Genomic DNA, 27,491 nt, shown 5'->3' with positions numbered 1-27,491 from the left:
TTCCTACACCTGAACTCTAAATGTAGATTTTATAACCCTGTTTGCTGATTGTTTTTTGATTAAAAGAACTGCTAACTAGTAAAGAATGTATTTTTATTCAGGTATGATTTAGGTAATTTTCCTACATTTTTTGTGAATGATCTCTGCATGTTGTTAGTTGGCATCCTTGTAAACAATATGTAGAAAACTCATAATCCTGTGTGAATCCTCTAGCTTAGAGAAAGGTTACATTCTGTAAGTATTGTTCAATAAATCTTATATTTGCTTGACTATGTTTCTTTGCTAACCCTTTTAGATTTAGATTTTAACTCATTTAAAGGGATTGTACAGAAATTAGTACAGAGTAGTGTGAACTGGAGGTTTATTTTCCTTAGAAATGTATAATAGGGATGATTATTGAAATAGGGGTAATCAGTGATTATGATAAAACCACACTGCAACTTTTGTCCGACATGAAGGTATGGTATCATCAGTATTCATGCTCCTACCCTCACCTAATTAAGACATGCATTTTCCGGTTCCAACAATGTATTTGTGTTTTTTATGAGTAAAGATTGTTTTATTTACTCATCTGTGTCCACTTATTTTTCCTTTGCTAACCATGTTTCTTTGTTATTCTCTGCCTAATATTTCCTGAATATACTATAGATACTTCTAACTTTTTGCCAGAACTCAATTTATATGAATATCATAGCTCCATTTCCAAACATTCAGCTGAAGGCTTAAGGCTTTCTTTCAATCATCACAACACTAATATTTCACCCTCACAGAACTCTAAGATCGTTCAAATTTCCATACCTTAAATGAATCACTTTACATTGATCAGTGTAGAAATTCAATTAACACAGTTAATCTATTCAGTAAGGCTGTCCAAGTCCTGCATAAAGAAAACATTTTCCAAAGATTCAGTCTTACTTAGTCATTTAGTATCATCAGAAAATTAATAATTATTACTGCTTATATGGTAGTCCATATTGTTGACATAGATAGTAAAACAAATGTCCTAATATAGACCCATGAGGGATCCCATTAACCATATATTTTCAATCAGAATGGTGTTAATTGACTATAATGCATTGTTTTGAACCATCAGGCCAGATTTTCATCCTGTCTCAATTACTTCCAAAATCTGTAAGAACCTTTCTTCTTTTCTTTCTCTGGTTCTATTTCAGATTGACACTCACCTCCTCATAGAACCACCCACCCCCTTTCACCTTTGGCATATCTCTCGAGAATGCGCTTTTGGTATACATAAACAGCTGAAGGGTAGTATTGCCCATTGAATGTGTGTCACCCCCCCTATTGATGGAGTCTCATACTGATTGCATCATAGACTAGTGCAGTACCTGTTATGATGGGTATGGGTGAAAGTTTCATTCAAAGGTTTAGTGCATGCACAAAAAATTTTAGGCAATGGCACAAGGTATTAGCTATCTGTTCCTTGGAGAGGTAAGTAACTTTCTGAAATACATTTTCAGGTAAGTTAAATGTTAACTTTGACCTGAATCATGTAGATATTAATTCTTTGGTGGTAAGTAGAAAGTTTAGAGATTCAAAACAGATAGATAACGTACCAGGGGCTGATAAGATTTCCTCCAGAGTTCCAAAGGAGGTCAAAGGTCAGATATGTGAGTCTCCCTCTCTCTCTCTCTCATTTTTAATAGTCAGTATACAGTTGGCAAGTGCCTGAAGATTGTAGAGTTACCGATGTTGCTCATATTTTTAAAGGAGATGATAAGAGTTTCCCTAGAAATTATAAGTCAGTTAGCCTTACTTCTGTAGTAGAAACATTTATAGAGTCTGATGAAAGAAGCTTTACAAAACCATTTAGTGGAATATTGTATCATAAATGAAAGATAACATGGATTCACCAAAGGGAAATCTTGCCTTACTAATCTGTTATTCTTTTATTCTTTTTAAGGATGTTACTTGTTATCTGAATGATGCCATTGATGGGTATGGTGTGAAATTGGTATACCTACGTTTTCAAAACGTTTTTGATGAGGTACCACACAAAAGATTAGCTAGGAAGGCATTAGAGAAGGACTATTTATTGTATTGTTAGCTGGTTGGATGGGAGAAAGCAAAATGTTGTAATTTGTGGAGTCTGGTCAAACTGTTGTTTCTAGTGGCTTGCCTCAGGGGTCAGTATTTGGATCTTTATTATTTACATTAAGGATATGAAGAAGGGTGTAAAGTTTTCTGATGACTTTAAACTCTTGGGAATTTCTGGCTGTATTGATGATTTTAAGATATTACGTAATGACTTGGAGCTATTTGAAAGTGACTTTTAATTATAACTGGGATCCCACATTTAATATAGGTTGAAACCCACCCAAAAGCATGACTTAAGAAAGTGATCTTAGCATAGTGATGGCTAATGCCATTCAAGACATTGAAGCAGCACTCTGTTGTTAGTAGTGAAGCTAATAAAAGTTTAGAGTGTGCTTAAAGATAAATTGATTGGAAGCCAAAAAGAGTATCTTTATAGAAATCCTTAGTTAGGACTTGCTTGGAAATTGGAATAATATGTACAATTTTGGTCTCCTTATCTAAAAAAAGGGTATTTGACTTATAGGAAAAGGTTTAGGAGAGGGCTACTTGGATAATTCCAGGGATGGAAGGGTTATTTTGTAAAAATAGGTTGATATCTTTTAACATATTTTCTCTTGAAAAAATATGTTTAAGAGATAACCTTACTGAAGTTTATAAGATTATCTAGAGGATCAATAGAAAAAAGATCTTGTGTTTCTTTGTTCTATATTCTGAAAATAATAGGATAAGAGGACACCAGCTTAAAATTTGGAAAAGACAAGCTAGGCTCCATATCAAACAAGTTTATTTTTCTAACATGGTGTTTGACTTATGAAATGAGTTGCCATCATCAATAGTGAAGACGCTAGCACTTCAGATGAGTACAAGAGGGTTATTGATGGCTTCTTGAAAAATAAGGAGTATATGTACAAGGTCCCTTGCTGTTAACAGGGGTACCTTTCATCCAGACAAGCAAAAGTCTTGTCAGAAACATAGTTTTAACCAAAAAATAATTTTGTTGATAAACAACTTTGCATGTTAGCTTCCAAAGCTTAATACTATTACATAAGATTGAAAGTAGCGGAGTATCTAGTTTTTACTTACTAAACTTTTTGTTCTAACTATTAAATAGACCATTCATGGGAAGACTGTCCCTAAACTTCTTAACAATTTCTGAACTTCCAATTTTAATTCTTCCTTGCTCCAGAGAAAACAGGTTTGGAATGTTAAGCCTTTCCTTGTAGCTTTAATTTCTTAATTCAAACATCACTGTAGTAACTATTCTCTGAATTCTTTCCAACATGTTATCATTCCTGCAGAAAATAGACCAAATCTGCACAGAATACTCAAAATTTAGCCTCACTTGAAGAACTGTATGTAGTTTTGGTCTCTTTGCTAAGAAATAATTTTGACTTATTGGAAAGGGTTTAATGGAAGACTATTAGAATAATTCCAGAGATGAAATTGTTGTCTTTTAGGGGTGGATAACATCTCTTATTTTCTCATGAGAATAGAAGGTTAAAAGGTGTATATGGGGAATCAGTAGGATAAAGACCTCTGATTTCTTTTTACTGTACCCTGAGAAAAGTAGAACAACGGAACTCTGAATATTTGAAATGACTCATGGAATGAGTTGCAATTGGCAAAATTAGAGGCAAGCACTGTATGGAAATTTAAGAAGTAAATTGATGAATTTTATAAGGACAGCCTTGAGGGAATAATGATCCTTTTTTCTCTTTATGCTATTAATTTTACACAGGATTATGATAACATTTCTTCCTTTATGTTATAAAATTCCTATAAATGGAACCGAACATTAAGCTGGAGATATGTATAGTTATATCGTCAATCACACCTACATCTTTCACTTCGTCCTTAATGCTAATAAGGTTGGTAAGGTAATCTCAATTAATAAATGAATAATTTCCAAATTACCATATTCCAATAGACTTCTCAGGACTGAAACTTGTTTTCATTTTCTAGCTCTCAGGTCCTTCTTAATCATAAAGAAAATTGTCCATAGAATTGCCTGTTCCTGGAATATATATCATAAGTGAATTTAGAGACACAGTGGATGCCTAACTGTCCAAGCAACTATCCAAATTTTTGACATAAACAACAAAGATTTCAAAACGTTAGACTCTACTAGTACTCCTAATCATAAAAAGGCTGAATGAATCTAAGTTTCAAATGGACAGCAACTGCCTGTTGTATAAACCTACAAATGTATAGGACGACGTTTCGAAAGTCTTCTGCCTTTCATCTTCAGGCTATTTACCACCACCCTTTGATATCTACCACCAAGAAACCTTGTTTGTTGCTCATAATTTTCTTCTACAAATTCAAATGCATTCAAATTACTTTCAAGAACCTTTTACAACACCTTATCAAAAGCTTTTTGAAATCCAAGATACACATCATCAACAGGTGAGCAATCATCCAAAATATATTTTCTATTTAAAAACAGAAATTGGTAAGACAAGAAAACTCCTTTGCTAAAATCATGCAAGAGAGTGTTAATTAAACTGCAAATTTCCACAAGATATTTGTTTTTACACTGAAAATAACTCCCACTCTTTACCAATTACAAAGAGTCAAACAACAGAATCTTCATGATTCATTCATTCTTGACTTTTTTTATTTTAAACATTGGAATCACATTGGCAGCCTTCCAATCATAAAATAACAGTTAAAAGCTTCACTGTTTTCTTCTTAATTTTCTCTAAGGTTGTAAAATATAACTCTAGGAACTCTAGGTTTACGGGCATCAGTCTCAAAAATTTCAAAAGCTTTTTGATTTTTTTTCATCATCAAACATAGAATTTTAAGAAAGATTCTTGCCTACCCTGAAATAATTTGATAAGCCATCTGCCTGCTTGTATTTATGGCTGTCAAAAACCATCCATGTGTCTTCTCAGGTGACCACTTTTAATTTTGATAAGTTAATTAAATTTTCTTATATCATTTCATTGGCATGAACTTTCTTTTACTTTTATTAAAATTCATGTACTTTGGAAGTTTACCTAAATTTTTTTACAGCATTTTCATTGCTTTTTATGTACTGTATTGGCCCAATTATAAGGTGATCTCGAATATAAGGTAACCCCCATTTTCAGAAACCTTGGGAAAGAAAAAAATTTAATGTAATAATGTCCTTTTTTTAGGTCCACAAAATCAATGCTGTAACGGAACAGCCTGCAGGTGGATTAGTTGCAAGTATTAGTGATGACCTTAAGCCGTGCATGCGTACATAGATGCTATCTGGATATTCAGGAATGCAACAGGCTAGAGTAGGGGGAAGGGGCCTGTGATTATAAGGTGACTATGAATGTTACAACCTAATTATTAATAAAAAAAAACATTGCCTTATAATTGGGCCAATACAGTATTTTTCAATATCACAATTTTCATTGCTTGTTTATGTTTTCACAGACTTCAGTTCTCTTTCATGATGTTAAATTTCTTCACCTATGTCTTTAGATCACCAATTATCTCTGTTGGAATATTTTCCTAATGTTTAGGCTTACTCATGCTTCTACAGTTTGATTCTCACTTTCTCTGGAATAAGTCAATTCCAATGGATTCACAAGTATTGTCATCATATTTTCAGGATTATTTATATTCTAATTATTTATCTTTTGACCTCTTTGCCCTTTACAGAGGATTTTGGGGATTTTTGGCTTTCTCCATTACATCAAGAGAATTTTTCCACCACCTTTTTCTGTATATTTGTTTCAAAAGTTAGCAGTAGATGCCTTGTTTTTTTTTTCAGAAGTGCTGTTATCCCTGTTTTCTGTAGTTGTTTCTTTTGTGATCTTAAAACCTTTGCTTTCAGTTCTCATTTTGTCATATTTCCTTCATGAGAATTCTAGGATTTTTTTAAAGTTTTTTCTCCAGTTACGTTAGTGATATTAGGTTCTTTTGGAGACAGATTGAATTTAGATGTATATATCATAATGCACCCTTCAACGAATCTTAGAAAATGTGTTCCACATGCTGTTTTGTAATTCTCAACAAGTTTGGATTAACAGCAGGATTAACTCAACCTTCTCATGCTTTGATAGTGCCATAATCAGTCACTTAACTGAAATTAAGAAGAGCTATGGTTTCAGAATTTTCAGGCACCCTGTATATATCATAATACATCTTCTTTACATCATTTAGACCTTTGAAATTTTTCAGTTATGAACACTTCTGGTGAATCATCAACATGTTTTGTGGAGTCTAGATGCCCTCTCTCAAGTCTATCAATTCAAAGTTATGGATGACTAGTGCAGATAGCTGTTTTGTAGCTTTGTGTGAAATTATACAAACAAACAAGTCATTTTGTTTATTGATGGGAAGCATCTTTAAGTGCACCAGTATCCATGCCCGAGGTGTATAACAGTGATTTGAACCTCAGATGTCACTCCAATAGTAGAAGTACCATATTGGTCGTTGGTAGGAAGCTTCTTTCAGTGCACCAGTATCCAAGCCCTAAGTGTACAACAGTGATTTGAACCTCAGATGTCACTCCAGTAGTACGAAAATTTGTGTTGAAGTAGAGCCCACACAGCCTTCTACATTTATTCACAAGTCACACTTGTGGATTTAAAATTGAGAATTTAGAATAGTTATGGTTCCTTAAGTCTGATCTCAGATCACCACTTACCGTCAGCATGTAATTGTGGGAAAGTAACGAATAGTGAGTACTCTCTGATTCTGCTTACAACGATTTTCCTACGGCGTTTAGTGTATTCTTAGTTTTCTGTTTCAAGAGTAAATAAAACCAAAATCAAGAGTAATAAGTATTTGTATTTCTTGCTTTTGAAGTTCGTATGTCATGCTGTGTTGTAGCCTACAAAGTGCATAATCCTTCTCGTGATTCATGGCATGCACACGTTTTACTGACGTTACGACAGTTCAAGTTGCAAAGTCAAGCGCCTTTTATGTGACGTCATATTAGTGTCCGATGACTGACATACAACACACTACTGTGCGAGGGTTTAAAACAGGTGACCCCCTCCAGACGGCCTTCCGCCACCTTTCTGAAAATAATAAAACATGATTATAGTGTTACACAGCTAACTTTTAAAAAAAGAGTTGACACCTATCATATCATCATCATCATCATAAAATATTACAGTGGCTAGCATGGAGATATAAATAGTGTTGTTAACAAAATAATACTGTATTATCTGAACAAACACGCTACTTTTATTCATTCCCTAATAGTTATGGTTATCAGACCTTTTAAGATAAAGTTATGGTTCTCATGTTTTACAAAGTAAATTGTCGTTGTTGATTTTAAATTTAGGCTGCTTGAAGAATATCGAAAAATACTGGGTTTTTATTTGTGTTTTGCTTTGGCTAAGTACGCTCCAACATTGTCGTAAAAATGCTCATGAGTATGCAAAACAGTACTGAATTATCTGGAAAAATGTACATAGTATTGTTGTACCGGGTGTCTGGTAAGTGACTAAATCTTTCATTATTTCTAAACGCCAAATAATGTACGAGCTTTAGGTACAGTTTTATAGAAGTCTAGTGTCCCATATACCACCGCGCGTACATGTGTGTGTTGTATCCGGATGTTACGCATTACTCTCGTTATCAGTAACTTAGATAATATAAAGTGAACTATTCTGATACATTATGTAAAAAAGATGTTACGGTTGAAAACGCAGATTTTTAAAAGTTGTATTTGAAAACCTTGATTTATTAAAGGCGTGCACGACCTCTGGTTATTGGCTAATCACGGTTGCTGTATTCGATGTTTTCAGGTGCCGAAACCATATGCACGACCTTATATTTGATATACACATGCAAAATATAAGCACATATCTAACATTAAGTTTTGCTGTTAACTATTTTAGTCAAATAATTTGATGTTACCACATGTTTAACATTCAGTTATATTGTTAACTATTTTAGTCAAATAATTTGATGTTACCACATGTCTAACATTCAGTTTTGTTGTTAACTATTTTAAGCAAATAATTTGATGTTAGAACCAAATTTCTGTAGGAAATTTTGAAAGTGATTTTGAAAAATACACTCGGAATTATCACGCTTGTACAAAAACAAAGATAACAAATAAAAACAATTTACAGCCTGCCAATAACTTTCTATTTTATATTGAATAGGTAGGAATACAACAAATAGTTTAGGTTGATATTTCATATACAGAAGTACGAGTAATTATATAGTTTCTGGGAAGAGATGCAAGAATTTAGTTATTTGGTAATTTATGACTATAATGTTGCCTTTGCTGTGGCACGTCCGTGAGTTTTACTGTCGGAGAAGATTTACTTTTTAAAGAAAAATTTGGGTATACTAATACAGTGGTGTGTTACCCCCAGGTGCAAGTGGCGGCGGCATGAACGACATTTTTGCACATGTGTGTTTGTTTATTTCTTATTTACCTCCGTGCCTCCAAGGTTAAAATTATGACTGGGGCATTGTGACAGCGCCTGTATAAGAAATATTTGTATAGCGATATTTTTAAACGTTGCTAGGGTGGAATCTTGACATGTCCGTGGAAACAAAAAAACTCGCATAGCACGTGTTCATATCTTCTGTACCATTACAGTATAATAAACAAATTATTGAAGCTAACGAAACCTCAAGTTTACAGTCACACCTTGAAATCAACGGCTGTTGTCATGAAAAAAAAATGGTTGAAGGTAACGGAATTAGAGCAGTCTCATTCGAAAGCATGCTTGTGAAAAACCATATAGATCCAATGAACGTTTCGTGTTTGATAGGCATGCTTGTGAAAAACCCTATATAGATCCAGTGAACGTTTCGTGTTTGATAGGCTTGAATGTGGTATTGAAAACCGACATCCGCGTACATTGGAAGGAATTTGTGGAAAGTATTTTCAAAATGTGTGACGTAAGATTGACACTGCCGTTCTTTACATAAGCTTGAAATAAAAATGCAGTGCCAGTCAAATGTGTGTCTCCATGGCTACCAGACTGAGCAAGTTTGTTGGTGGATAAATATTCGATAAACGCAGCGTGGGAAGTGGAACGCCGTTCGTATTAAAGTGCAGTTAACCCTGATGTATATCTCACTAAAACCGTTTCATGGCATTTCTATTAACATTTGTCCTTTCTGGTTAAATGAATTTTAGTACATATAGATTTTCAGTAACATTTCAGGATAATCATGTCAACAAAAAAAAATTTGAAATATACCTTTTATAACTGACCCTTTCGCATTGTTATTTTGTTTCTCGACTAATGAAACCCATAGATCTCCTTGTAATATTATTGGTATTTACAAGAATAACCCAGCGCGTGTTTCCCTTCTCTAACTTTATACGAATATCCGAAACAACAAATCTAAACTTTCTAAAAACAATAATTAAATTTTTCACGTGGGATCGTTTTAATTCTACGACGTTCTCCATGGTGTTCAGGTGTTGTACAAACAAGTTCAATGTGTCTGTAATATATGTGTGAGAGTCATGATATGTATGAATATGGTAAATACGGAGAGAAAGTAAAAAAAGCGATTAAAAAGTTTTACCAAACTGGCCAGCTTCTATGATCACTATTAATAGACCTTTATTGGCTGTTGGAACAATAAAGGGTTTGAAGACAGGCTTTCAAAAGATGAATACAAAATTGGAATACACTGACACCCTACTGTTAACTCAGACTAACGTCCTATTGTGTTATCCCATAAAAGCATTTACATCAACAATGATCTCTAGTGGTAAGCCCATTGTGTAGCTTTGTGCTTATAAATAAACAATACTATTGTTCAAATTCAAGGGAGATAAACCTCGTGACAAGTTGTAGAAATCTCTGTCCAGCCGTCAACTTCAGTAAAACCGATACTCCAGTAGATCGATTGTACGGTTGGTTTGTTATTAAGCACAAAACTACACAATGGGCCAACCACCGGTATCAAAATCCGGTTTTTAGCATTACAAACCTTCAGACTTGTCGATGAGCCACTTGGGGGCGACTGTACAGCAACAGGGTCAAGGAAGTACAATACTCTATTTAAACTTTGTGTAAAACAGGTAATGAGCACTAGTTTATTGTGATGTCAACTAATTGAATAAAAAATTAGAAAAAATCTACTTTAATGAAACTTATTTTATGGTGTAAAATGTGTTAGTATTCTGTCGTCTTGGGTATAAAAATTACAACTAGTTACCAAAAAACTTATAGTGGACTCTGGTGCTGTTCAAGTTTAAAAATGACAGCTAATTACCAAAAGACTTATAGTGGACGCTGGTGCTGTTCAACTTGTTTCCTAGTGCCTGTTAAGTTTTAAAAAGTACGATTATTTTTAATTTTAAACTTTTATAAATTTGGTGTGTTGAAAATATTTCTAAGTCTCAAGAAAAAACACTCTTTATGAAACATAGTAGTAAACTGTTTCTGGATTATTAGAGAAAATATCGGATAACTTTTAAAAAATTGTTTCCTCTTGGTGGCCCGGCAGTACGTCACTAGGTTTATAACGCTAAAAATAAGGTTTCAATACCCGCGGTGGTCAGAGCACTGTTAGTGCGCCTTGGTTGGGAACACAAAGTACAATGGTTGGTTTCCTGTTGTCATTAAAACGCGCTCCGCACTTTGGAGTCATAGAGGCCTTATAAGATTGGCTTTTACAGAAATTTTAACTTTGTTACTTTCTGTTGCCTACTGTGTTGTGTGTTAGTGTTAGACACAACTCATAATATATTTCAAATATTGCTTACATTTGAGATTGTAATATTTTCGTATACAATTCAGACATTCTTTTACTGTATCATTTATTATTTTATATATTTATAAACTTTTGTTTTTAGCTGTACTGTTGGTAAATTCCTGCTACTAAACTCGACAGTCTGAACAGTAACATGTAGCAAATTTGTCATAAGATTCTCTAAACTTTCTCTATCTGAGTTGCTTAATAGACAAATGATGTGTTAGAGAGAATTAGGGGGAATCCAGGCATGTTATACTGATGTTACGCTTTTCAAAGCACATTAACTGTACGAAAGTAGTACAGTAAGTGTTTCAAGGTTCACTCTGTAAGGTATATCCTATTGTTTATTTAGTATTACTTTCATTAACACCATGGCCAAGTGGTTAGGCTCGACTCGCAATCTGAGGGTCGCTGGTTCGAATTCACGTCCCACCAAACATTCTCGCCCTTTCAGCCGTGGGGGCGTTATAAAGTGACGGTCAATCACACTATTCGTTGATAAAAGAATAGCCCAAGATTTGGCGGTGGATGGGGATGACTAGCTGCCTTCCCTCTAGTCTTTCACTGCTAAATTAGGGACGGCTAGCGCAGATAGCCCTCGTGTAGCTTTGCGCGAAATTCAAAACAAAACAATTCATTAGCACTGTTTGTTTGACTATTTAATATATCGAATTTTATTACCTTTTAGTTTTATTTTTTTATTATACTTTTATTATAGATGTTTTACTTTGTAAGCTTAGCATATATATTTAGGACTAACCTAAATCTCATAAGTTGATCGGACCTCGTAAAATCTTATTGGAAATACGGCCGAAAATATCGTTAACAGTGAGGGGACCCACCTGATGAAACCATTCTAATCTTGATAAGTGGGAACATAATAAAAGTATGCCTAATTAGTTATACCGATTACCGGGTCTTCCGGTGGAACAGCGGTATTGTCTACGAACTATTGTCTATGCAAAAATCCGAGGTTCGATTCACCATGATGGACACAGTAGATAACCCAATGTGGCTTTGTTAAAACAAACAAACAAACTGATTACCAGACTGATTTATACTTTCGCTCTAAGGGGGTAGCTTGCTCTTATCGTACGTTAATATGAATTAATGGCCCATTATTTGTTCAGACAAGAGTTGGCAGTGGAACTGTTGACTGATTGTCTTCTCTTTAGTACAGTAGTCCCCAAATTTTCAAATAATATGATGAAAAAGTTAGTTTACTTTATATTGATAAAAAGATTAATCAAAATAAATAAGTTAAGGGTGAGTCAACAATACGAAAACGTTGAATGCTGGGTAGTGGAATACATTGGTACCAGGATCCGAAATTCGCAAAAATTCTAACTAGTTCTTATCGGGTTTAAATGGTCCACTCCAATAACATGTTTCTATATGTTAATCCCATTTTATCAATTGCAGATGTGAGTTTTAAAGAAAGATCATTTCAGTTATGTATGTGCCACACTAAACAAAACATGACTGGAAACAACAGTGTTTGATCATATCACTCTTGTAATGTGCATAATATTTATATTAATTCAGATACACACACAGAAAAAAATATATATACGACTTGAAATTACTATTTTAATACTGACCAAAAGGTAAGGTATTTCTCCGTTTATATATTAATATTTATCACACTTCGTTTGGATCGATATCGTCGTTCACGTCTTCCAGGAACCTCCTTTTATTTTCAAGCGTCGTTGGGATTTCCAATAACGTTTAAAAATAGGTCAGGGATCCCCAGGCTCCATTTTGGAGATTAGGATAAAGAAGATACCTTTATCAGATGAAAACACAACCATGATATTAGGAAAATACATATAAAAATGCATGACAAGGTAAGATAGAAAAAATGGTTAAAATACTAATAAGCTCTTTTGGGCCGATTGGATTTTTTTTGCTATTCTAGTCATCCCACAGGCTTTCTAGCTGGTTAGGGTTAAAACTAAACTACGCGAATTTCAGACCCTGTTTGGTTTCTGCAAGGAAACTTCCAACTTTAAGGCGTGTAGTTTATTTTGTTTTTAATGCTTTTCAAAGGTTCACGTGTACCCCCCCCCCCCAGGGGCACGCATACCAAAGTTTGGGGACCACTACTCTGGTATGAGTTCAGATTTAGAGACGGTTGTCCACTGATAGCCCTCTTGCAAGAACATTCCCCTCCACCCCCACCCACCAGGGGCACGCATACCAAAGATTGGTGACCACTACTCTGGTATGAGTTCAGATTTAGAGACGGTTGTCCACTGATAACCCTCTTGCAAGAACAATAGCGAAACAAACAGTATTCGGTGCAGTTCCGGTTAACCTAAGTACACTCGAAAGTTGAAACGTTAATCAGACAGAGCCGCTGCCTGAAGAATATGGAAGTTAAAGATGATAATTTACACTCACAATCACATTACTCAGCTTTATGTAAATATTAATATAGTATGTTTATTTAATACTTGTTTATGGTTGAATAATCCCCGTCTAACGCTCCATCTGCGTGTATAACTAATTGTAAGATATTTCATTTCACACCTGGACTATTAACTATACATATTAACTTAACGAGGTTTACGTTCTTTTGTTTTTTGTCTTAAACTGAAACAATAGGGTAGATTTTATGTTCTTGTTCGTCACGTTATTCATTTTATAATAAAATAGAATTAGGCAGTATAATAGTTATAATAAAGGGGTCTTTCGTTCGATAACCCCTACATTAGTTCTAATTGGATAATTCTGTTTGAAACTGACATCGAACTGGGCAACAGTTTTTAAATACGACAAGTAATGACAAATAAAACACAGATTATATTTTAAATGCTACTTCAATTAACTTGACGGGAAGGATAGTTTACAGGGGTTATTTCTCATTCATTATAGTAAACTATATGTATCCTTGGTACTATTACAATGTGGTATGATGTTCTGAAAAACGTAACCCTACATTTTTACTTGACCATACTGATACCAATATGAAGAAAATAGTTGATGTTTTAATAACACCTGTCTCTTTTGCCCATTGTAAGAGTTCCTTTTAAACAAATAGTTTTGATGTAGTCGTTTCTTAGAAGTTTATCGGGCAGCGAGATGAGTTACTTATAGATCCATACAGAATATGATTACATGTAAATTCCGTGAATATCATTTACCGCAGTTCTCCAAAAAGGCTTTATTACTCTATAACCCATGCACCGAGGATTGCGAAAACAACGTTCTTGACATAGCTCAGAGCGGCTGTTATGATTGGTCGTTAACCTCTGCCAATGTTTAACAAAACACAGATACAGTCTACTATTCTAACTGAAACCTGCATAACATCGAACAAGAATGAAGTATTCAGTCTCTTGTGAATTTTAGCCCCACTTTATCCCCTATTGTGGTGAAATAATTCTGGAAAACTCGCTCTTCTTCGAACACTTCACAATTAATTCCTAAAATATTTATTTTTCAATTAACTTCTCCAAGTCTTGGCGATGTATAGATACTAGAAATGAATGCTTGTCTGTCACCGAATTTTAGCTCGTTTTTCTTTTATATTTATATATTCCATAAATATATACACTATTTGAAACTTTACTTTTTAATTTACAAAAGTTACTAGACTTGTTCCACAAGGGTGTTTAAACCACATTTACATTGTGTGAAAGAGAAGGTTGTTTTTGTTGTTGTTGTTGTTTTTTTTTTGGGGGGGGGGTAGAAGTTAGTAGATCAAGGTAGTGTACTTTTCATTAATATGACAACGCATATTAAGTTGTGTAATTTAACGTTGTGCATCAACTACACTTTTCTAAACAGTTTTATTTTTTTGGCCTGACTATGTACGAATTTTTCGTTAATTGTTCACACGGATCAAGCTGTTACACAAGATTACGCTAACCCTAAATTTAAAAAAAAAATTCCTTCATGTAAATTGAAATATCTTTTTTATGTTGACTTAACCACAGTGTAAAAGGAACTTTTTTCCTGTCTTATTAACTGTCATATGAGAGACTCGAACAAATATGCACTCATTACTTCTCCGGATCAGTGCAGTTTCACTCTTCGCGATCACTACGTAATGAAACGCTTGTAAATTATAATTATTCAAGAATTCGGTGTTCAAATAATGAAGATGTATTTATTATTTTACTAATCAAGTAATCATGTTTGAGTAAAAGTGTTTCTGATCGTCCTAATATCGATCCTTCTTCAGCAGGTCATTTCACCATTTATCAAGTTTTAAAGGTAACTTTGATTTTTATTATGTTGATCATGCTACCATTTATCAAGATTTAAAGAAAAATATCATAAAATTACCAGTAATTATGTTTGTTGTCCATAACGATGATCTTTATAGAAATTTTAGTTTCGTAAATGTATTATCCCATACCAATATTGAGTGCTGAGCACACAAAAAAATCTGTGTTTTCTGCAGTTTGAATGATGCGTTATCCATATAAAAATATGTATATATATTTTTTTATTGATAAGGCCCGAAAGTTTCGGTAGATGTTCGTCATCTACATCCTTATTTAAAGCATTTGTATCATTAAGATTCACGATGAGCCTGCAAGTAAAACCAAATGTTTATTTTTCATTTCTGAACAAAGTTTCTCGATTTTTTTTATTTTTATCAACAATTCTGTATGGCACGAAAAAAAAGGTTTATGAAATACTTTGTTGTGATATAAGAATAAATGTTCATATAACTCAGATTTGCTATAGCAGAAATAAAAAAGTTTGACAGCTAGTTGGTGTTTTATTGAGGAAATGTTTACATAAGTATAGAGTTATAACTGGCACGTAAGTCATAACCGCAATAACGGTAAGATCAGTCACTGATGTTTGAAGAAAGAAGACTGAATTCTGCATTTTGGAGGAAAAGCGTAAATTATAAGCAAAACAGGTGGTGCAATACGAGAAAAAAAAAAAGGTTGTACACACCAATACAGTCGAACTTGCAATAATACTGCTTATTTATAAGTTTAACAAGGTTTTGTCATCATCAGGTTGTCGAAACGTTGTGCAATTGCTGTTATGTTAAACTTATATTAAAGTTTTTCTTCATTACCCATTCAAGCCGTCTCGAACCATTATTAGTCTCAAAGTGGGTTCCTCGTCATCGAATACTGCTTATTTGATTGTATCAGTTAACAGTCCAATCGCACAGAAATCTGTAGGCGATTTTACTGGTGTATCTCCGTATGTAATAGCATGAATACCCGTATTATTCTCCAGATGCTCATAGTATACGATGATTGAGTGAAAAATAGGACTGGAAGCCTTATTATGGTGGAACCCATACCCTAAAGGCCTTGTTTCCAGGCAGAGATCCTTTATTGTATTGTGTACTGTTGCCTGGGGCACGTGGACGACTTTTGTCGCTGACCTTTGTGTTCATGGATTCTCACCTGGCATAAGACGCTGCGCTTTGCTTATCATTGGTAAGGCACAACTTGTTGCAGGGCCCTTTCTGGACGGTCCTAGGGCCCCAAGCTGATCCAAATTCCATTGATTTCCCATCTTGTAAATTCTAAATATGAACACATATTTTTGATGCAAGTGTATGAATATGTTGCATTGGAAATGGCTGTTACATACTTTTCCCAAAGCGATCCATTTTTGGTGCCATTACACTATTTGCAAACTCCAAACGATGTCAAAATGTAGTTGTGATACATACCGTTCCAATGCGGCTTTGCATCAGCTGTGGTTGTCACGTGACTTACTGGTTTGCATATTAAAAATCGTTTTAATAAAGAGTACTCAACCCAGCATATACCTTGTTTAATGATGTTGCCAAGCAGTTTCTTTCTTTTTTTTTTTTCTCTCTTTCATTATGTCTCAAGTTATGTTTTTGATAAGTCTATTATTAAGTAGATTAAGAATATTCGGAGATTTAAAAAAAACAACATCAAGCTGATTTCATTTCTCTTGCTGATCTAAACCGTCAACAGATTGTGTACGCAAATCCTTGTAGATTAGTACGGTAAAAGAAGCTTGAGGTTTCTATAGATGTGTGTGTTTTGCTTTCCAACGTCAACAAACATCTAATATTATTAAATTTATACTGTGTGACTTAATTTCCACTGTCGATTGTTCTTCGAGTGTTAACTCAAACATTGGTTTCTTACTCTTACTAGTGTCATATCCTCTCAATCAGCCTCCATTAATGTAACTGGAATATGTCAGTCGTCGTGACAGATTTAAAGTTTTCCTTTTCTACTTGATTAAATAAAAGAAATGGCACGAAACAAACCACCAAGTATGTAAATTGTTTATGTATATGAGTTTCGAAATCCAGCACGTGCAAGCACTTTCTTACAGCAATTTCAATAAACTATTTATCAAGGTCACTTGAGACTTAGACCAGGATACGTACAATATGGCTATGAAGAACGAAATGGTTTGTGGGTGTATAAACTGTCTGAAGTAAAAAAAAAAAAAGAAAGAAAAGATGAAGAAAATCTCACCAGAATTTCTCAGAAAAAAAATTCATTGCTCAAGCGATACGGCATATTTAATAATTTAGAAATCTTTGCATAGTTACTCTTCTAGTGCCTACTATTCGACATATATTTGAACGCCTGTCTTATGTAGTTCTCCGATGGGACAGCGGTAAGTTTAGTCGCTAAAATCCGGGGTTCGATTCTCTGCGATGGACACAGCAGACAGCCCAATGTGGCTTTTGATTTAAAACAAACACAAAACCCTGTCTCATGTATGGGATTTCATTATTTGTGTTATCAGCTTGTGTCTTTTTTTATTTTTAGGGGTATAGATATAGGTAGGGGTGGGGGATTTCTAAACGTCGGCCTGCAGGACGACTACCGAAATTCTGTCTTCATACACAAAACAAAGGTTGTCATGTAATGTTTTTCTGTATTACCTGTCAAGAGATAGTGCTGAACGAACTGTTGCTCGTCTACGAGCCACTAGACTCACGAGACTAGAAAATGTAATAAGATTCACCAAAAACAACATGGACGTGTCCATGGAAAATGTCAGTGTGGGCTGTAAGGAAAAAAAATAAATCAGTTTTAAGTGGATTCGGAAACGGTAGTGCGTGTGGCAAATGGTAATAGAAGTCCTACCGAATCCTACTAACTTTTTCACTCAAACTTAGGTAGTTAAGTTTAAAAGCAAAGAAATCTGAAGTTTAAGATAAATTTTTATTTTCTAACCTTGATTATAGCAATTAAATCAACAACAGTTTTGTTACAGCCTTCCATACCGCCGCAGTGCAAAGTTGTATACCAATCTCTGTGGTAATATGGCCACACTGTTGGTTTTTCTAAAACTAAGCATGGTCACTATATTAGAGTATTAATTCAACCAAGGTGTGCGCCACGAATAAATATTCACAGTTTCTAGTTTTGGCATCCATCACTTCAAGCTGTTTTTTTTACCAGAGAAATATGTTCCAAGTTTTCGTTATGCATATTTAAAATTGGGGGCACGTTCACAACACTGAACTTGAAAGTTGAACCAGACAAGAGAGACGTACAATGTAAATACCAGTGTAAACTTTAATATCGAGTGAAGTGTGAAATAATTTCACTCGTGTTTCATACTTACTTCTGTTGAAACCTTTTACACTAAGTTCGTAAACATCACCACCAGGTTCACAGAAGATAACTTTCAGTAAACCTTTTTGGCTGATCTTGTATATCGAGATATTTGTAACAAATGATTCTGTTTATAGGTTTTTTTTGTTTTCTTCAAATTGGTTAACAAGGAAGTAAGATATAAGATAAACATGCAGGTCATAGCGTCCCCTCACTTCTCAATGTATCCCAGTAAAAATGCACCAAAATTAGGAAAATTACTCTTGACAAAAAGTAGAAGAATACATAAAATTTAATCCAGAACCTAAGAGCTTCCAGGGCTTGTCTTGGGGTCCTGGACCCCGGGTATAATCGGTGTACCTGTGGCGCACATTCCATCGCTTCGCTCGGTCAAATACCCCCCCCCCCCCACACACACACACACACTTTTAATTTACCTTCTACACCTCTGTCTAGTGTGACGTCATCGATGTTCCACTGAAGAAAAATTCAATGATCGCGATTTAAACCCAGACACCGTAAGTTTTGTCGCATGACGTGTTTAACTGAACTACATTCAAATTTAAATCGAACATAAAAGAAGAGCCAAATGAAAACACTAAATGTATGTTGCATGTGACAGCTTCAATACTGGTCGTGGGCGTGCTTTTTTGTGTGTGTGTGTGTAATATTCATCAGCTTTCTTTACTGACACCAAAACAAAACAAAAAAGTCTAAATTAGCTTGTATCTTATGCCTTTGTGAGTTTTCTCATATGTACTGCGTCTATGATTTGACATCTGATTAACCAGGAGAATACGGATGAAATAATCATGAATGGTGAGCTTTAGGTGACGCAATTTCGGAGAACTTTGATTGGTTGAAATGTAAGCCAATGGTAGATGGCGCTTAGCGATGTGCTTTTTTATTTTTTCTCTCATACCCTTTGGCAAAGTTAGATGTCATTTATTCAACGAAGATCCTTGAGCGAGAGGGGATGATACTGGTGTTCCTTTTCCAATAAATTACAACTTGTACATGAAACATAGCCTCGACCCCAGTGACTATGACCGACGAAACCACGCGTAGAAAAACCCGCTTGTGGTGAGTGCATTACTCGTGTATAACTTTACCTTTTGTACCGATAGAAGCAGACGTGACGATAATCAAATTTAGTTTTACATTTTAGTTTTTATTTGTAGGTATCTAAAATCAAATACGTTTTTACTGCAACTGCTCGATATTTAACGTAAAAAGTCTTTAATCTTCTTAGAACCTGTACTTTTTGTAAGATATGGGTTGTGTTTAGAATTGTTCAAATGTTACCATGGTTTAATTTTTGTCGAACGTATTTAGAATAAATATACATCAAACTTAATAGTTTAATATTTGTCTGTGTAGTGTGGGATGTTTCCCCTGTGTAGTAGATATTTTTTTTTTTATTTCACGTTTTACCCACAGTTTTCAGAAACGATGGTCATTGAAAAAAAGTTGTGAAGTCGTATGCCCCAAACTAATCTAATTTATATTTTATCTTATATATATAAACTTATGTTTATTACCAGTCATATTTTATATCATATATATGAACTTATGTTTATTACCAGTCATATTTTATATCATATATATGAACTTATGTTTATTACCAATCATATTTTATATCATATATATGAACTTATGTTTATTACCAGTCATATTTTATATCATATATATGAACTTATGTTTATTACCAGTCATATTTTATATTATATATATATATGTGAACTTATGAACATCCAGATACTTTTCTCACTCGCTTATCCCCAGTGGTGAGTTAATGAACTTACAGCGCTAAAATCGGGGTTTCGATACTCCTCGCGATTGACAGTACGCCCATTGTGTGGTTTAGCGCTAATACTAAGTATTAGCGTTCCTTGGAGAGTTAGCGGTAAGTTCCGGATTTTCAATGCTCATGTCAGTGGCTCTTATTCTCCGCGGTTGACACAGCGTAGATAGCCTATTGTGTAGCTGTGCACTAAAACACGAGATGATCTTCAATAGCCGCTGTCCTTGCCTTTCACTTCTTCATATTCACCGTGTTGATTGACTTTACTTAAATGTTTAAAGAAAATGATCAAGGATGAAGAATCGTGATAATTTGTTTGTAAAGTAAAATTAACATGTCCTAGTTTTCACATGCTACTGTGATCGTTAAGTTTTAAATGAAGCGGTTATTGCCAAAAAACGTGCTGATTGGTCCATCTCTCCGATGTTGCTGATAAATTAATTACCACAAGGTAGTATCTATATAATTAGAAGAATACAGTGTGTGTATGTTTGGGAAGCTTTTTAAACTATACAAAAATGAAGTTAGGAATAGGGAATTATAGATGACGTCATCATATGCGTAAGAAATGGGTGGTTGTAAATAGTACTGTACATTGCAAAGGAAAAAGTATTTGGGAAATGGATTCGTCATCCCTCAGAGCCCATCTCTAAAAGAAGTGTTTATATGTTAAGGTTTTCTGTGTGAATTTGTTTATAGACACCATGTTGAGTTTTAACATTTGCCTCGATACCCAGGTTTTGAAAGCGCCGATAGATCTGATTTCTCTTATTAGATAAATCGATAGGTTTGTCATTTTAGATCACGCCATTCAGCCCAAAGTTTTTTGTTTTCTGTTGTTGTTTTTTATACTTGAAGTATTTGGTTAGTATCACATGTTGTGAAATAGGTTTAACCTCGTAGTCATTTAGACGTCCCGCACCTAACCTCATACGTGAGAAGTCTAGGCAGGTCATTTAACTGTTTTAATTACTTTAAATACACGTCACTGCCTTTGTACTTTATAAACTTTGTACATTCAAATACCAAAACCGGTAAAGTTTCGTACGTGAAGCACGAGTTTTTCGCTAGTGCTAATTGTTTTTTATTACCATAGGTAATAAAAAAAGGTGGGCAGCTAAGTTTTGCTCTGTAAAGAAAAAATATATTAAAAACAACAAAGTCTGGTGTGTGAATAGCCACAAGACAGTCTTTATGTTGAATTTTATACAATCAGCATACACAGTAATATTTGAAAATCGTCTCTTATGCAAAACGATTCGTTTCCGCCAGCTTGGCATGACCATAGTGGTTAGGACACTCTCGACCCGGATTTGCTGGTCGGTCGCGAGTTTCAATCCCGTCACCGAACATACTAGCCCTTTGGTAAAAGGTAGCTCAAGCGTTGGCGGTGTGTGGTGTTGACTATCTACCTTCCATCTTGTCTATCACTTAGGGACGGATAGCGCAAGTAACCCTCGAGGAGCTTTGCGCGAAAAACAAATCGTTTCCGCAATACGCTGCGACTGAAAGGTACTGGAACTCCTAAAAAACGGTGGCCTCACAACAGAACAATATATTTAAATACACGCACAATTGTGAATTTATAATCGCGCCTCATTTGTATTGTTAGAAAACACAGAATACATGGGCGTTTTTATCGCTACAACATTCTCTTGTTTTATAGTTCACGAAAGTGTTTTTCGGGAACGCAGTTTGCGTTGTGAAGTAAAATTTTGATAACATTCAACACCTTTTTAACAGTATATACTACCGTGTTCACCGGACGGTTTACTATACAACACAATCTCGACGGTGAGGCTAGTGACCTTATAAGTTAGTGTTGTTCATCGTAGGAAATGTTATCACTGCCCTTCAGTTTGACCTTAAGATGTTTTCGTAACAAACGCTTGCAAACAAAGCCCTGGAGCTAATGGCCTCCGGAATTTAGAAATGTTAAAGGTTACGTGATATTATCATTGTAAAACGGAAATTCGATTTCTTAGGATATTCTTCAACCATGCTTCTATATGTGCTACTTAATATGTAAGCTTGCGTCATGACAGCTATGGGAGTAAAAATCTCTATAATCGTGCCGTGAAATAATGCGTACATCACATTTTACAAGGGGTGTAGACACCGTGCACTTCCTGGTAAAGCTTCTCTTGTACGAGTACGATGCTCGTGACAGAAAGCGCGGCGGTACACGAATTATCTAACGCGATGGGTCCGATCTTCTTTTCTTAACAACACACTATTAACAGTGGACGTTGAATAATTTCTGTTCTTGTTTATGAGTTTTGGACGTTGGTTATTCAATATAGCCTGGAACTATCATGAGGTCTTTTTAGCAGACGAAGTAACTAATTTTAAGCCACTTGACTAAACACTCGTCTTTCTTGGTTCATGTATTACGTGTTACTTCAGTTCGTTGGCATCGTTCGTTCACCTCGACCTGTATTTACCCGAGGTTTAGTACACCTGCTATAAGCGGGTTTTCCCTACTTGAAGGCCTCGAAGCAGATCCGTCTAAAACATTTGTAGGTTAGGGATAACACATCAACGTTTGGAGAATAGGATATTTATTTTAAGAAATATAATACACAGATGATAAAAACACATCACTTTATTCCACACAGTATAAGAGTTTTAAATGATCTTTGAATTAGAACTACAAGATTCAAAATACACAACACTAACTATATGACCTAGTGGCAGACAGTTCTTGCAGTTTGTAATAACATACAGTAAAAAAAATATAAAAAAAATGCTTTAGTGATGTATTTCAACATCAGTAAGAAGGACATATTTGATGATGAAAGTACTGCATTTCTTAATTCTTTTGATTTCATTGTACATAAACATTGAAAATTCTGTTGACTTAAAATTAAATATAATTTTAATGCAGGTTTTGTACACTGTCAATCCAGAAACACTTCAGACAGGAAATGTGCTTATAATCTTCACACTCTAGAAGCACAGTATAAATAGATATAAATAGTGATCTTAATTAGTTCACTCAAGACACAGGTACTCATAAGAACATGTTTTCAGTCAACTTGTTGGTTTTACACCATAATCTGAAGGACCATGTGTCATATGTATATTGAACCAGGTCTATCTCTAAACTATACTCAACAAAAGTTCTTAGAACATTTAATACACCACAATCTATTTGAAATGTATGAAGATCTCTGAAAATCCCATATTAGATCCTATGTGATCCTTTTGAATAAACTCTGGTAATCAGTTACTTTTGGATTCTTCTTGGCAAATATTTTAGTAGTAAGCATTAAATATGTAACAGGTTCTTTGTTATGTCATTCTGAAATGGTTTCATAAAATTTTAATTCCAGTGATTTGTCTGAAAGGAGTTGACATGTCAGTGTTGAGTTAGACATAGATATTACATTAGGAATGTTCGACAGATCTCTTGGAATGAGATAGAATGTTGTTTGATTGGAAATTCAAATAAATTGAGCCCCATAGATATTGATATGGTCAAACTGAACTTCACTGAGAGGTTTCTTCTTGAGGCTGAAGTATAAAAGAATTGTACAATTATATAGTGGGTTTTAGTTTTTTGTCATATGTTTTGTATGTGATATTTTTAAGGAATAATTTTAACCTCTGCTTACTTTAGGTTTGTGTACAAAGTAATTACTTTATTCTATGACCAAAAATATACTGTATGGAAACATTTGTTACATCTTAAAAAGCATTCTCCAAACCTCTCCCTTGATTATGCTAGTCACCAACTTTGACTTTTTTTTTATTTAAAAGCATCATGTAATTGCTGAATGTTCTTCAAAAAAATACTCACTTACTTTGTTATGATTTAAAATAGATTAATCTGTGTTTTTCAGTTCTCAGACTCAACCCCTGACTATGCTATCACAGGCTTTCTACAACCATGGTCACTTCTGTGCCTCCCATCCATGGGAGGTGATAGTTGCCTTCCTTACCCTCACAGCATGTATGCTCTCCATGGGTCCTAAACTTGTTGACCCCAACAATAAGTGTGGTTGGAACTATCAGTGCCACCACAATGAGGTAAGACTAAACTCTCTATTTATCTTTTCAATTTCTATTTTACAACTAAGAGGTGCATCTGAAACTTTGAATGTAATGTGCAATAAACCCTAAGTACTTTATACAACCCATGTATTATTTATCTATGTTTTTAGGTACAGTTTGTGTTATCTAGTAAAAGAAATACATTATGTAATACTCAAAAAATGTAGGATTCTAAGGAGAGACTATATTAAGTTACAGTGCATTCTACCTGAAAACATCGTTAGACACAATCTACATGTATATTAAGTTAGTGCATTCTACCTGAAAACATTGTTAGACACAATCTACATATATATTAAGTTACAGTGCATTATACCTGAAAACATTGTTAGACACAATCTACATATATATATATTAAGTTAGTGCATTCTACCTGAAAACATTGTTAGACACAATCTACATATATATATTAAGTTCTAGTGCATTCTACCTGAAAAACATTGTTAGACACAATCTACATATATTACCTTTGAGTCAATATCAATAGTAATGCAATAAAATTCACAGTTTCAAAGTTTGTTAGATTATCTGAAATAATTAGCATAGGGAGTAATTACACAAACATTGAGTGGTAATCTTCGTGAAATCCGGGATAAAGATGGCACTCAGTCAAAATGGTAATTACATTTAATGTCCATAACACAAGATTGATTGAATTCAATGAAAATTATGAATAATATCTTAATACCCCTAAATAAAACCATATACTTTGGAGTTTGATTCCACAATTTCTAAGTGTTCAGAAAGTGTAGATTCGATATCCGTAACTGGTTGATACAGACCTTTTATTTTTTTTATTACTGTGTGGGAATGTTTGTAACATTTTTGTTTTAACACAAGTTTCATAAAATTTTAAAGAGACAAAAAGGAGCTTATTCGCACATCAAGGATGTCCCTTCCAGCTCCTAACTATAACCAGCCCTTGCTACTCATGTTTGGTTATAGACAACACATTTAAATATAATCAATAATCAGTTTTTGGCTATTTTGCAGTCGAGTAAAAAATATACCAGTGAAAGTGTAAGACAAATTGCTCAGTGTGTAAATAGAATGAGATGATGTCAGAATACATAAAAAAGACCAGAATTAATTATCTCTGGTAACAAAATGAGATGAGTGTAATATTAAGAATATTGTTAATGTAACTTAACTACCTTTTTTACAGATTGTGTTTCATATTGAAGTTGAATGTATTATTAAGAATATTGTTAATGTAACTTAACTACCTTTTTTTACAGATTGTTTCATATTAAAGGTGAGTGTAATATTAAGAATATTGTTCACGTAACTTAACTACCTTTTTTACAGATTGTTTCATATTAAAGATGAGTGTAATATTAAGAATATTGTTCACGTAACTTAACTACTTTTTTTACAGATTGTGTTTCATATTAAAGTTGATATGTGCAAGCAAACATGGCTAGATATGTTTCACATTTTTGTATACACTTTATGTGCACATGTGGGGGGAGTCAAAGTGTGCATGTCACAGACTCTTACTGAGTACCATTCGACATGGTATTATGTATCAGGCAGCCGATAGCACTCACTGCCTATGTAGGGATGGCTCAGATTGTTCATCGAAATGCTATTTTAAATATCTTCTCAATAGACCATCAGAACTTTACAATACTATACAGTATATCCTTTTATAAAAATATCTGAGTAGTGACTGAGTCAAGTTTTGGTAATATCTGTATATATCATAGCAAAAAGTTTCAATATCTTGTTCTTCTTTCTTCAGCTGCTTTTTATTATGTGATAACTCAAAAAACAAAACAATGGTGTTAACCAGTTTTACTGAGGTGGCATAGTTTCAAATGGAGTATTCGCTTTTATAAGTATTATTAATAACTACTAGTAATTTTTAAAAAATCCTAATTCTCATGTAAATGATGTTATCATAACCCCCTTGAAGTTAGCTTTCTTACAGAAATTTGGTGTTCCTTTAAAAAGACAGGGAAATGGGGATTACCAGCCAATAACAGACAAACAAAACGTATTACAGTTGGAATCTCATTGCATTTAGAACTTGGTTATAAATACAATCTTCCTATATCTATTGAAACACTGCATTAAAAAAACAAGTAAAGAAAAAATTTTTCAAAAATGGAAATAAATGTAGGGATGGCTAATATCATTCCTTCAAAACAATGCAAAAAAGATTTAAATCCTTTCTGAATGAAGCTTAAGCTATTTCCTGTTATACAATTTAAAATTGAATCTATTTTTACTTTCATGATAAATGTTATGCACTTGGCTCTAGGCTAGGTGATCTCACACTATGTCTTTACTTTAGGCTTATACCAACATTCACTACACTTATAAGGTTTCATGGTCCTTTTGCACCCTGTCATTAAAATCGTAATGGGCAGACAGTAATCAGACTATTCTATTTGGACAAATCCATTTTGGCTTTTCTGACTCCTCCTATTTTGAGAAACCAAGAGAAATCAAGTGTAATGTAACACACACTGGCTTTTATATAGGTTAGATTCAATCAGAATTGAGTCATTTGTCCAATTTTTCCCTGTTAACATTCTACTACACTGTGCCTGTGCTATTATATAGAGATGATGCAAATGCCATCCCTACATTTATATCCTTTTTGGAAAGTTTTTTTTTATGTTAGTTATCAACTATTCATTTTATCCTACCTATGTTCCAATCGTAGCAATAATTTGTGGTAGAAGAGAATAAATACCAGCTACACTATATAAGGATATTGAAAAAACACAGTAGATATGCATCCCTAAGGTATTAGAGGTTATGCAAGTACAATGTGCAAACTGTTTAATGAACAAGTGTTTTTATTCTTCACATGAACATCACCTTGTACTCTGACTTGTCAGAGTCTCAGCCAGACTGATGTCATTAATTCACAGACTTATCTTGATTACAAATACTTAAGTAATACAGCTGATTTGTCATGTGTATACAAAAGACTTGTATATTTGACTAAAAGTTTTCCACATTTTGTATAGATATGCATAGTAAAGTTTGAATTATAGTCAAAATTCCTTCTCCAATTTAGTTAATGGAATGATTTTAAATAGGATGTAATTTCTCCTAATCTCTAAATTGACACACATGAAACTTATATGTTGCCTTTTGATATTTCAGGGAGGCAACAAAGGAATGGATATTGTTATCATGACAATAACCCGCTGTACAGCTGTACTCTATGTTTACCATCAGTTTCGTAAACTGTACAAATTAGGCTCAAGATATCTCCTTGGTAATTTTATTTTTTGTACATAAAAACTGTGTTTTGAATTATAGATTTTTTAATAATTTTGTCTTTAAAATGTGAGAGTTCTTAAGAATTTTACATTTTGAGTGGTCTTTATATATATATA

At 34.0% G+C, this 27,491-nt stretch overlaps 1 protein-coding gene across 3 annotated transcripts in view; it reads left to right on the top strand.

The window, feature by feature from the left end:
• Positions 1 to 27,491, top strand: part of LOC106465812 (3-hydroxy-3-methylglutaryl-coenzyme A reductase-like) — a 59,433-nt gene that overhangs the window by 2,267 nt on the left and 29,675 nt on the right. Inside the window, exons 2-4 of one of the 3 annotated variants that reach the window (XM_022393755.1) lie at positions 5,199 to 5,352; positions 23,922 to 24,108; positions 27,256 to 27,370. In XM_022393755.1, coding sequence (XP_022249463.1) covers positions 23,944 to 24,108; positions 27,256 to 27,370 — 280 coding nt within the window. In that variant the 5' untranslated portion in view covers positions 5,199 to 5,352; positions 23,922 to 23,943. Of the gene's footprint in view, positions 1 to 5,198; positions 5,353 to 19,222; positions 19,356 to 23,921; positions 24,109 to 27,255; positions 27,371 to 27,491 lie in introns of those variants that run through there. The other 2 variants (XM_022393753.1, XM_013926048.2) reach the window with 2 other exon arrangements.

Source organism: Limulus polyphemus, unplaced genomic scaffold, assembly GCF_000517525.1.
Source record: "Limulus polyphemus unplaced genomic scaffold, Limulus_polyphemus-2.1.2 Scaffold2058, whole genome shotgun sequence".
In the NCBI taxonomy this organism is placed as follows: Eukaryota; Metazoa; Arthropoda; class Merostomata; order Xiphosura; family Limulidae; genus Limulus; species Limulus polyphemus.
The sequence above is the reverse complement of the archived record's forward strand: the minus strand, read 5'-3'. Positions and strand labels throughout refer to the sequence as shown.